The sequence below is a fragment of the Micropterus salmoides genome, unplaced genomic scaffold, assembly GCF_014851395.1.
Source record: "Micropterus salmoides isolate LMB-PRFRI ecotype aquatic unplaced genomic scaffold, ASM1485139v1 Ms_hic_scaffold_6, whole genome shotgun sequence".
NCBI lineage: Eukaryota > Metazoa > Chordata > Actinopteri > Centrarchiformes > Centrarchidae > Micropterus > Micropterus salmoides.
Genome location: NW_024044348.1, coordinates 11,378,690 through 11,391,962, shown reverse-complemented (window position 1 = coordinate 11,391,962; position 13,273 = coordinate 11,378,690). Strand labels below are relative to the sequence as shown.

The window sequence follows — 13,273 nt, the reverse complement described above, 5'->3', positions numbered from 1 at the left end:
TCTTTGGACTATAATTATGTTATGTAGATAAACTGAAACAGATGGATGATTTCATTTGGGGAGTTTTCAAGACAGTCCAAAGAAGAATAAATAAAGCATCTTTGTGGAAATTTAAGTTTAAGTAGAGCCTACAGATCTTTTCAGATAGCATCTCTATATACCATGGTCTACAAAAAAAGATCAATGCCAGGAGAATAAGGACTCCATTTCATTGAGCTTTCTAAGTGCACTCACATGCAATCAACTGTTTTCTTCAGTGTTACATAACTAAATCAAGTGATGTGGAATATGTGTGTGTGATTGTGACAGCTTTTTTGGGGCACAGCCATATGCAATTTTACCAGTAAAGCAATTGCAGGGAAAAGGCAGGGTTGTGCAATATCAGCCCAGCAAATTTGGCCAGCTGCTCAGACTGGCCTTTCACAGGTCTGCTGTGCAGTCTGAAGGCTGAATAGAGACTCTCAGCAGCAGCTCCTACATTTGCATTTGATGCAGACTTCAGCTGGCGGACCCAGAACCGCCGTTGACTCTGAACTTAACAAAACTTTACTGATCTAAAGAAAGAGCATCCGGGGTAAAACACTAAAAAAGTAGTTTCACAGCGGCGGTTTGAATCTTGCTCCAGTTAAAGACGCAGTTTCGGTGTAACTCGAGTTGGGTGTATTTAAAATAGCTACGGTTTTAATAAGTGCAGACGGAACTAGGTTTCCTGGCGGAGGAGCACTAAATCCATAGCGCACCAGACTACCGGTGCACAGTTCTCAGCTGAGCTCAAGCCAGACAGACTGAGTGAGCTAAAACTGCAGGGTTTAACTCCGGGATGCATCTGTGTGGCGTTTAATAAACAACAACACTTTATTTTAAAGCTAAATAACGCGTTCATCTCCACAGTTTGGACCGTTTGAAGAGCAGTTGTCCCCGTGTTTTTGTCCAAAACCGACGGACTTCTCGACACTGGAAGGACTTAAACTGAACTCAAGATGTCAATTTTGCCTTTCACTCCCCCCATTGTCAAAAGACTTTTGGGCTGGAAGAAGGGAGAGCAGAACGGCCAGGAGGAGAAATGGTGTGAAAAGGCGGTGAAAAGTCTGGTGAAGAAGCTGAAGAAGACGGGACAACTGGACGAGCTGGAGAAAGCCATCACCACCCAGAATATCAACACAAAATGCATCACCATACCGAGGTACGGAGAGTTTGAGCTCTGTGTTGATGGTGACCGTGAAAGCAGCATCCCATAGTTTACTTAGCGGAGATGTGTTTTTACAGACGTTTGATTAATTATAGGTTTGTTACAGAAAACTCAGATGTACCCTACTGTTTGCTAACTGTGGCTTGCTCACCTTACACATGTACGGCATCCTTGCTTGACTGAGAAGTTGACATTTTCACTTCCTGTCTCGCGTCAATATTTCAAAGACTTGCTTTTTCTTTACGGTTATTATTATACAGTAACATGGTGGCTAATTTAACGCTTACCTAGCTAACAGTGGTCCATAAGGAAAGCTAGCACACCATGGCTGAAACATCTAGCCAGTTAGCTGCCATGCCATCATATGTGCGTTTTACTTCAAGTGAACTGAGTCACTGGAACATTTCTGTGTGCATTTTCTTGTTATTAAATTGATATTTAACTTCTTAAAGAGGCGCTATGGTGTATGCATTGCTTAGCCAGCAACGCATATGCAATGCAAAAGCACAAATGGAGTCCAAGTTATATAACTTGGCCTTAATCTGGGACGCTTTCTAGCGCTGTGCGTAGGCGAGTATGTGGAGCTGTGGCTCTCCCTTCAACGCCTCTGTATAGTCATTTATCTGTCAACACATTATATACAACAGATAATCAACACTGCCATGCGACATCAAATTACTGGTAGCTGGTAGATTTAGGGATTCAGCTCCCTTATATGCAGTCACTTTCCTCCCTTGATGAAAGGATGTGACAGGTAAGAGTTGCTGTAAACACAGTCCATGTCCACCAAAGTCTCACCTGTCTCAGTTCTTAAATATGTCTGTATCACATAGGAGTTATGTGGTATCAAGTTTTGTCTATCTTAACACACTACAATATCATAGAACACTATCTATTACATAGACTTTGCCAGTTTTGTTCTAGTGTATGCAGCTAAACTTTGTACACCCCATGTACAGTATATCAGTTGGTCAACAGAAAATTTATTTGCAGTTGTTTAGATAATCATTTGTCGAAAACACCAAAAGCTCCCTGGTTCCAGCTTTTCAAATGTGTGTTTTTATGCTTTTCTTTGTCAGGTATAAGCCCTTTTTAGATCCTGCAATACTGGCGTAAAGACCTGTCATTACGCTTTTTTACACTTAACCAAACAATGCTGCCATAGTGTGTGATTTTAGATAATCAGTAAAGAAAACAGTTGTTTCTGACAAAATCTTATCAAATGGGGGTCCCTGGTCTAATTTTAATCAGTTTAAAGGTCCTTGACATGAAAAAAAAATGAGAACCACTGGTCTAAATAATAGAAAGACCTCTTACTATTGTGGAAATGAATTCAACAGCTCCACAATCTACAACCTCCAAAATGACAATAAAGTTGAATCAACACCTGTAAGTAACAAATAAAGGCCTTAGACTTTTGCTTGTGTCCACAAAACCTCACATGCATGTGTGGGCAATTTAGATTTAATAGCATACTGTGTGTCAGATGAAAATTGAACCCCCACACAAGGCACTCCCAAATTCTTGATTGCCACAAGTGTGCATATCACAGCGTGCACAAGCCTGGGCCAATGTTCATAGTTAAGCCTACCCGGAAAGTTGAATAACGTTTGCCGTGATCCAGGTTTCATATTTCCAACCACTAATGCGGAGGGGAAGAGGCAGAGTGCATTAAGATGACCCCAGATCAGAGCTGGCTGTCAATGTGGGCTAACAGTGTCCCTGGAGAGCTGCTGTTTCTATTAATTCCCCTACGTTCTGGCCCGCTGACAGCAGCTGCCTGCATGTTCAGGCCTGTCCATGGGGAGGTCAGCTCCTATCTCTCTGACACATAAACTCCCTGTTGAGGCTCATAGCTACTCCTCTTGATGATGGTTCCCTGTGATGCTGAGTGCTGACGGAAGCAGGCCCCCTGCATTGATTGAGTCAATAGTTGTTGTTTTTTTTATTACTGTTAAAAAGGGGGAAAACAGGTGATTTAGTCATTGCAGCTGATTCAGATATAATATCTTAAAGGACCTGCTACAAGTCATTTAAAATAATATGACAGTCTCTGGTCAGAAGCCATGGTATCTCAACTGGGTCAGTTTGGTCAAGACACAGTTATTTTTGGGTTGGGTGGTGTGTGGGTGGTTAATGTGGGCGATGTGTGTCTATGTCCCCATATGTTTACTCTGGAGATAAAGCCCGCGTCCCATGAAAAAACATTAGTCACAGTCACTTGAACTTACAGTCCCTTTTGAAGTCAGAAACAAAGGGCTTTTGCAGGTTATCAGGTTTTGTCTATCACTTGGGTAGGGCAACCGCTTCACTTGCCTTTTAAGCCTCTGTGGTCGTTGTTTTTACTTTTTTGAGGAGCAATAAGTAAAGTGAATGCTAAGGCTCCTGTCCAAGTTCAAGTCTTAGTCACTCAACAAAGAGTAATTGTGGTGTTGACCTACACCCCTCCCTCTCTTTAAAATCTTCTCTTCCTGTGAGCTGTAAACATTGGTTAGTCACAAACATCGGTGTGTAAAGTGCGTCAAGTGCGTCAAGTCATGAAAGTCTACCGGTTTCCAATGGTTTAGGGGTGGATGAAGTGTGGCAGCCTGCACTGCTTGAGGATGACTAACAAATTACATTTCTTCTGTTAAGGAGACTCTCCGTGCATTTCTGAACAGAAGCCAAGTCTCTTTCAGTTTTACCTGTAGATTGGTAAATATCTCAGGTGGGTGGTGTTCCCGACAACTAAATATTTTTACATTGAAGTGACAAAGTCTTCCAGTGGCCATAGGAAATGTCACTCTTACTTGCGTCTCTGGAGCAAAGTAGTAAATAGCCACAAAGAAAGGAGTAGAGGGAGGAAGTCAGGTTGGTTAAAGGGGTCAACAAAACATCACAGGAGGCTGCTATTCGGTTCCTGTTTCCTACCGACAGTCCTTCTTAGTCTGTTTTAGCTATGGCCATGAATGTTCCCTAAGTTAAACCAAGATGATGAAGGTCCCCTTAAGGAAGTAGTTATTTTAACCAAAACCACAATGTTTCCCTAACATTAACCAATGAGTATTTTGAACCCAAACTATGACCTTTCACTAACCATAACCAAGTCACTGTGCATAAACCTCCACAAACATGAACCATTGTTGTGTCAGATCAGGACACAGATTTATTCTTGCAAAAGTGATATCTAGCTGCTTTGGAAGGCACTAACACTTGTTGTCCTGCTGATAAGGGTGTCATGGTGTGTGCGTGTGTGTTTGTGTGGCATGTTCAGTTCAGCTTCAGTGCTGTGAGATGGGTTAGATGATCAGATGGCAGCCTAATAATGTAAGGTTGTGTATTGTGTTTGCTGCTGCAGAGGAAATAAAGTTCGTAGCAGCTGGCTACCATCCTTCAGCAGCAGAGCGGTTCGGACCACTAGTTACCAGCTACGTACTTTACTACACTAATGTTACAGTTTGGAGCCAAAAAGGTAAAAGTAACACAGGTAAAGCTAACGTATTACAAGTCATGACAGTTGATCATTTGACACTGAAGCACTCTCACTGTCTCTGTCTTTGTGGGGGCATTCCTAGTTGTTATATACCTTGTTCTTGCCGTAACTGATGGTGCAACTATGGCATGCTGCAAGTTTCTAAATTGGTCACTTCCTTATCATACAATATTAGGTCTCTCATTTGAATTGATTCCAAACACTTGACACGCTACACAGGCCTCTCTTCTTAAGTATACATCAACAAACAAACTTAACTGTTATCTGAAGGAGACTGATCATACGTACTGTGTCAGAGGCACAGTTAATTAGTCAACCTTCTGATTGACAAGTCGCTACAATGGCGACCTGTCAATGAGGCTAGAGTGACTCCTATCCACTGCAATGTGTAAATTTAAACAACGCCATTAAACAAGCTAATTGGCATTTAATTTTTCCAGTAAGTACGTTTTGTTTTAAGCCTGTTTTTAGCCAAAATTAGCATCCCAGTTAAAATCACAATTATGGTGAGAACAGATGCACCTAGCTAACCAAGCTTGCTAGAGCCACAGTCTCGCCAAACTGCTAAACTCGAGGCTTAAAAACGGCAGCCCACAAAACAATAGGTGACATGACGGTGACTACGTCAACTGCTTTTATACAGTTCATGGGGGAAACCCTGACACTGTAGTTATGTGTTATTGCAGACATGCAAAAAATGTGTCACAAAAAACTGTTGGTTATTAACTTCTGATATAATAAGGAATAGCAGTATTGATCCTCATCAAGCATTATGATAATTGTAAATAGCAATCAGATTGCTAAAGCAGACTTGTGTAAAACTTGTTTCAAACATGCATTGTTTTCTGGAAATACTAAAAATAAGTTTACCAAGTTACATTGTCACTTTATTTGCCTATTCTGTGTATATCGGGTAGGACTGCACTAACAACTATTTTCATTATGCCGTCTATCTGTCTATTATTTTTTTGATTACTTAATTAATTGTTGCTCCTATAAATTGTTGGAAAATTATGAATAACGTAAAACAAATAAAAGCGGAACATTTTCTCATTTGAGTAGCCAGAACCAAGAAACGTTTTGGCCTTTTGGGTTAATAACTGACTTAGATAATTGATCCTCAAAGTTTTTGTCAATTAATTTCCTGGCAATTGACTAATCGCTAATTTCTCATGTTGTGCAACTAATCACAACCAACAATAAATGCTGTAAAGTGTTCTGAAAAGTGTTGTGTAAATGCTGCGGCTTGATCGTGGACATCATGCTGAAGTGACAGACGTGAGTCTGAGGGACTTTTACACGCTACACAATTATTGTAACAGTGAATTGAAATTAGTCTGACGTTGAAACTAGGAGGAGATAACATTGTCTCAGTAACTTCTTGCATTGTCTAGTCTTGTCTTGCGTGCCAAATGGAAACTATTACACAAACATTGTGTACTATCTGTAACGGTCCTGTCATGTTTGAACAGAGACAACTTTTTAACAGAGGATTATGTATGGAAGCCAAACAGTCCTTAACAGAAATATAAACCCATTAATGTTACAGTGGTTTTAGAGTTCAAAGGTTGGATAGGAGCTTACAGAGACGTATAAAAATGTAGGATTCCACTAGCAATCTAGTAGGGATAAAAGGTGTGTGTTGTGGGTTTGAGTGTGTTCTGTCTTTCCACAGAGCCTGGGGTAGTGGATTCCTCATGCCTGCCTACCTTAACTTACTCTGAGTTTTGGCCAGTTCTGGGGAGTGCTTTCATCTTGTTCACACACATCCCTCCTGGCAGCAAGACTACAGTCTAATTCACACAGCTGCATGTCAGGGCAGGAAGGAGGGAGTGAAGGATTCCCAAGAACAGAAATAAAAGATGTGATAAAATGAGAATGAGGGCGATAGGAAGGAAGGGAAGAAGCAGAGCAGGACAGAGAGACTTCTATTGTTTTCACATATAAATGTCACCATTCACAGGATAAAACCCGCATCCATAACTGTGTTTCCATACATGGAGGATGTTGCAGAAAATGTGGTATAAGTTTAGAGGATTTCTTTTAGTGATTTACTTTAAACAAAACACCAATATCAGTGTGCACACAGACAGACAGATTTACTTCAGCAATTCCATAATAATGTGGTAACAGTGGGAATCCTTTAATTATAGAAACTTGTCCCAATTTGGTAAGGTGAGGATGCAGTCCTAATGACCATAACGACTGTCGTTACAACAGCAGGAACACTAACGAACCAGCGGTATTGACGATCCTGGCAAACGACCCCACTGAGGTTAAATAGCTTAGTTTACCTACCAGTCAGGAAGAACTGAAGAAGTCCATTGGATGAGGGAAGAAACATCTTCTAGTATCTTAAACCAAGTCCAGTTGCCCTCGACTTTAACCTTCTTTGGATAACTATGACCTGGATGACTGAGAATCTTCACAGACATTTAGTCAGTAGTGAAATAAAATACCTATCAAAGCCAATGTCTAAGCCTTGGAGTCTAGTTTATGTACTGCTAGTAACTTCAACAGTAAACAAACATCATCAATCAAAGGACATGCAAGCACATAAACACAGCATCCAAAACACCAGTTATTTGATTTTTTAAATTTTTTTAATAACAAAAGTACAGTCACTGACAAGAGGACGATACTTTGTATGCATAGCAAACAAGGAACGTAACATCTCTGGTAATATTAGGCTACCTAGTAGGCCTATAGCATCTTATTAATTAACCCAAATAATCCCACTGTCATAGCAAAACTTGTTTTTTTAGGTCTTCATGGCCATAAAACCCTTCATTACGTCATAACGTAAGAGTGGACAAAGACACAGCATGTAATGCAAAACTAATCTTAGCTCGGTTGTAGGTTAGCAAACTGTCGGTAGCCTACTGCTGCAGCAAAGCTAACCAGTTGGGATCAGCCATCACATGACAACAAATGGACAAGACAATACTGACCTATCGTTTGTGTAAAACGTCACTCACCTGTTGAGCAGAAACGGAGAAACTCCACGTCGGTTTTCATTCCCTTCAAATCTCAGAGGTTTCTCCATCACTTAGGAATTGCTTAGTATCCCTTTAAGGGCTCTCTGAGAGGGACAAAGGTAGGATGAGAGAAAGTTTGCAAGAGATAAAGAAGTAATACAGAGCGATCAAGAGGAGTTGGGGATTCACAGTGTTGTGTCTGGTGCTGGAGGGGAGAGCCTGTTATCACATCAGTGGGAGAGTGTGCATTAATAAGGGAAGATGACACAGATAGTCGAAGACTGATTTTTTTTTTTTATAAAGTGAAAGCAACAGAAGTGAGTAAGTGGAGTGCAATTTGAGGGGATCAGAATGTGAAAGAGAAAGGTAAACCAGAAAGCCAAGGGTTTAGATGAAGGAAGAGAAGGAGACATAATATTTGGCAAGAAGCAGTGTGTTGGATTCCTAAGCTTATCAGAGGGCGACTGTGGTTAGTGTGGTTTGCGTGCAAAAAAAGAAACACGCTAATGGCTAAGATAAAACTGGTTTGTTTTCCAGCTAGACAGCAGTTCAACATCAAAACAAGTTTGTCTACATGTGTCTGGATGACAGACTACATTAAATACACACAGACACACACTGCAGCTACTGTGTCTAGAAGATATTGTTTATCGCTGCACTGCTTCCTACTCCACCGGCTTGAATGTTTCCTATACATACTGTACAAAGTAGGGCTGTGCTAGTAATCGAATGTTATTTTCAATTACGATTTTGGCTCTAACGATTATAAAATCAAGATAAAATAATTTTGGTGCAGCACTCCATTTCTAAATAATGCTTTTGTTTCGTCTTGTGTTACAAATCCAGATCACATCACTTTCCTTTATAGCTGTCACGCCTCCCAATAACCCCAAACTCAGTCTCCGCCAGGCTGTAGCATGTTTAGTTCAGCTCGAGAACAACATGACGAGGGTTGTAACTAAGTTTGTTAGTCACCATGATTAGCATAAGCCTACAGCATTTTACACCGCATAAATTAGACTAAAAATGAAGCATTCAATTTCAGTAATGCAGGATGTTTTGTAAATCAGTGAGTAATCATGGTAAATAATCGTGATCTCTATATTGACCGTTATTTTCTCATAATTGAGCAGCACTGTTACATAAAGTATGCACAGCCGTCCTACACATCCTGTCATTTAGAATAGTAGAGATGCAGCAGCAGCAAAAGTCTGTTAATGAGTGGATATTGTTTGTCTGAATTGTGTGTATTTGTGTACGTATATTTATATGTGTTAATGCTTGTTTGTGCATCCTAGTGATGTGTATATATTGCCGTTATATCTCTTGAATCACCTGTTACTTATTGTATTTGACGTATGCTGTTTTTTCCATACTGTGGTCAAAGTTGGTAAATTGATGTCGGAAGTGAAATGCTGAGAGAAATTTGCTTTTTTGTTAATAGAAGGGACATGCAAGGTGGAAACAAACACCGAAAATGGAGGGTGATGATTATACACCTAACCGAGATTTAACTTTGAGCAAACCTGCTCAGAATAAATCCAGGTTTGCACAGTTTTGGATTGCAGTTCAAGTGTAACCAAAGCTTCATTTTAAAAGCTGATGTCGTGGCAAATCACTTATTGTCATTATGTACCAAACATGTAGCTGAATGTCTCTTAACAGTTACTGTTTTTATTTAATTTCATAATTATGAATCTGCTGATTATGTTCTCGATTGATTAATTGTGTGGTCCATAAATTCCAGAAAACAGTGAAAAGTCCAATTCCAGAGAGCCCAAGGTGATCAAATGTCTTATTTTGTCCAAAAAAAAGTCCATACCAAAATATTTTCCTCATTTACTACAAAGTTAAGGCAAGTAGCAAATTCTCCCATTAGCAAAATGGAACCCACACATGCATGCATTTGTGCTTGAAAAGATAAATCAATTATCAAAAAGTTTCTGATTAATATTCTGTTGCAGCTCTAGATTATTTTGAGACGGACAAAATTATTGAATATCTTATGCACTGCAAAGTCAAGTATTTATAAAGTTTGGAAATTATAAAATAGTGACAATATTACACATGAAGAATTATGTAATCACTTGAACTGACACGTTAAGAATCAATACAGCTTTGTATTGGCCAAACCTTGCTGACTCCCTCTCTTATCTGAATCTTAATTATGCTTCAATGTGGTCAAAAGTCTACCACCTCCCTTTTTACACACACACACACACACACACACACACACACACACACACACACACACACACACACACACACACACACACACACACACACTGTCTGTCTCTCACTCACTTAGGTAGCTTTCACATAAAGTATCACACCTGAATCATCCGAGACAGAATTGTTCAACAGGGACACGACACAAGACAGGTCACAGAGAGTTTGTGTGTTGTCTGTCTGTGTGTGGTTGGTTGGCTGAAAGAAAGGGGATACTGCTGTGAGTCAAGACAGATACACACACTGTGTGTGTGTGTGTGTGTGTGTGTTTAGAGACTACAGTACCTGTGTTGTGGTATTTACCTTGTTGTAACCAGAGTTTTGACCTAAAATCTGAATGAGTCAAAGTTCTTTGGCTTCACCAGGCTGCTACTGCTAGATAGTAATTACATTAAATTCTTTACTGTTTTAAGTGGCCTCATAGATGGATGGTATTCTGTTGTGATATGTGACATTCCTGGTATTTAAATGAATTGTAATTCATATATTTAAAAAACAACAGTTTATGAACAGTTATCACACTGAATGACATTAAACTACATGCATTGTCTTGTAGTTTAATGTTGTTAGCTTTTGATTTTGATTTTTTACCATTTGATTTTATATATGAAAAACATATTGTCATTATGTTATGTAAAAAATGTGATTACCTCATTCAGGCCGCTTCACTAAGGGAATTAGTTAAACTAATGTGTGTGTGTGTGTGTGTGTGTGTGTGTGGGGTTAGTCAGCTCAGAGGAATGCTCTTTCTGCCTGCCGGGGCCTTGAGGAGGGCGTGGGCTGCTGTTTGGTTTTCAACTTGCCTTATGGCTGGAGGGGGTTAGAGAGACAGCTCTGCCTTGACTTGGCCCTGGCCTTCTTACTATCTGCGGGGGAGTTCACGTGCACGACGCAAAAACACACACAAAGTCACAGTCACACAGACATGTTCACCAGACAACAAGGCTGCCTTTGTGCTCCACTGGCCACTACCACCACTGCTACTGCTGTGCTGGACTACAGCTGGATATGTGTGGGAAAAGAACTGGACATGAAGGAGCAGCGGTTTAAAAGGACAGGGGTAGATTACTTTTAAGCCATGAGTACTAGTAAAATACAGAAAGAGAGCCATAGATGGGTGAAAGTTGGCAGATATTGTTTAAGATGAGCAGCGTCCATCATGAAGATACCATTGTTGTCTAGGACTTAGAAAGAATCTCTGTGGGACACTTGTTGTTATGTGTTGTTCATGAATTTTATTCAGTTGTCTGAAACATTCAACCTAATAGAAGCCCAAGTAGAGGAACCAAGCTCAAGTCTATTTAAGAACTCCCCAGACACACGAGTAGAGCCCGACTGATATGGGATTTTTAAGTCCAATACCGATTTTGATATTTGAGGATTTTAAAATTTGATAGCCGATATTCTTTAGGCATGACATAAAAAAAGATTATCCCTAAAATTTTGTTATGTTGAGACCATCCCAAGATACCATGACATAATGCAGTATAAAAAGAAACTTTTTTGTTGTAAATAGTACTTTGAACAAAAGTACAACAAAACATATTAAAGTTTTGATAAATAAGAGTCAAATGCATGAAACTACAGAAAATTTAAAAATATAAATAAAAATAACTGATTTGTTATAAATTATAGAGTACTACAATTAATGAACATTAAAGTAAATAGTGTATTGTAAGGGCCAGCAATGCACCAAAATGAGGCCCAAGAGGGTCCAGTAAAGTATATTGCATGTGTCCATTTACTTTTAATGGACACATGTAATATGTTTTAGACTGTAAATATAATCCAATTAATCTTATTTCCATACTGTATAGACACCTTATTTTGAAAACCAGACGATGTCACACGTGTATCATCGCGCTAAATTCATTCAAGTCCGACCCAGTTTGATAAATAATATTGTATGTGGTTCTCGTATCGCTTAAAATGACGACTTCACAGCCTCTCTTCAGGTAGGACTCTCACACTGCAACAGTTGTCTTTATAAAGAGGGAAGATGACAGGATAAAACTTTTCTCTGACACTTTAAAATGCTTCCAGGCTGCCGACATGTCCACGTAATTGTATGTCAAATTTATTTGGTCTTTTGACTTATTAGGCCAAACACCGAAAGTGCTTTTTTTTGCTATATTCAGCCAATTAATTTCAGTGGCCGAACATTTGGTGCATCCCTACAGGAGACTGTACTCAAGATTTTGACCTCCGTAACCCCATCTGAGTTTGTCATGATTTCTACACATTATATTGATCCTTGTGTATTCTCTCAAAATGCCAGCTTGTTAATGCAGGTTGTTAAGTACTTGTGATATTTAACTCTCCCTTATTTTGGATGGACTGCTAGGAACCCTGGGTGATCCGGTTCTCACAGTCCAGAAACATGCAGGTTAAGTGAACTGGAGACTCAAAAATGTGAGAGTGTGAGGTTGAATGTGTTTATGTCAACTCAGTAATGGACTGTTGGCCTGTCCAATGTAGAACACCAGTTCATAATTAGTCGTCATCTGGTTAAGTTATTCTTTGATGAGATAGACCCTGATTTATATCCGAATTCCGCCATTCAACGGCTGTTTTAGTTTTTAGTATGGCCGCTTATGATTAGAAAGTAAATGGGAACTCTGGCTCTTTTGTTTGACTCCAGTCCCCCATAATGCTGAATAAGCAGTTTAGAAAACATCTACTGTCTTGTGAAGCAATGACAGAAACTTGTCCATAGAAAGTAATTTGGTAAGGATGGGAAAAACTGAGACAGTATTTTAGTAGTTTTTTGCTAATCTGTCAGCAATAGTGTACTCTTTTTGTCAGTATTCAGTATTTTCAGTATGAGAATGTTTTTGAATTTTTTATGTTTCATGTACATTGGACAGTAAGCACTTGCCACAGCTTCTATCTGAGCTAACTTAATTATTTTGAAAATAATCAATCACTGACGTAAGCTGCGAGACTGACCACTGGTTTAACATTTGTGAGCAAAGTTAGTGAGCAATTGAGCTTAAAACTCTGCTCCAAAAGTAACAGGAAAGGTTGATTTTAAAGCGTAGAAAAAAACATGTCGGTGCCAAATAATAATATCAAAACCTTACATTTAAGTGATTAAGGAAGCTCAGTTGATTTTGGCCACTGAGTCCCAAGTAATAGATATAATTTGTCAAGTGGATATAAACTGTTCATCAAATCACACTCAACAATCAAACATGCTGCAAACTGTTTTGTTGTTTTTTTTTGATTGCAGAAATATAACATGTGGGATACAGTGAGGAAAATAAGTATTTGAACACCCTGCTATTTTGCAAGTTCTCCCACTTAGAAATCATGGAGGGGTCTGAAATTGTCATCGTAGGTGCATGTCCACTGTGAGAGACATAATCTAAAAAAAAATCCAGAAATCACAATGTATGATTTTTT

General features: G+C 39.3%; 1 protein-coding gene across 1 annotated transcript in view; it reads left to right on the top strand.

Moving 5' to 3' along the window:
• The first annotated feature begins 433 nt into the window (after window positions 1–433).
• Window positions 434–13,273, top strand: part of smad3a (SMAD family member 3a) — a 32,417-nt gene continuing 19,577 nt past the window's right edge. Inside the window, exon 1 of the mRNA XM_038701121.1 lies at window positions 434–1,183. Coding sequence (XP_038557049.1) covers window positions 981–1,183 — 203 coding nt within the window. The 5' untranslated portion in view covers window positions 434–980. The remainder of the gene's footprint in view (window positions 1,184–13,273) is intronic.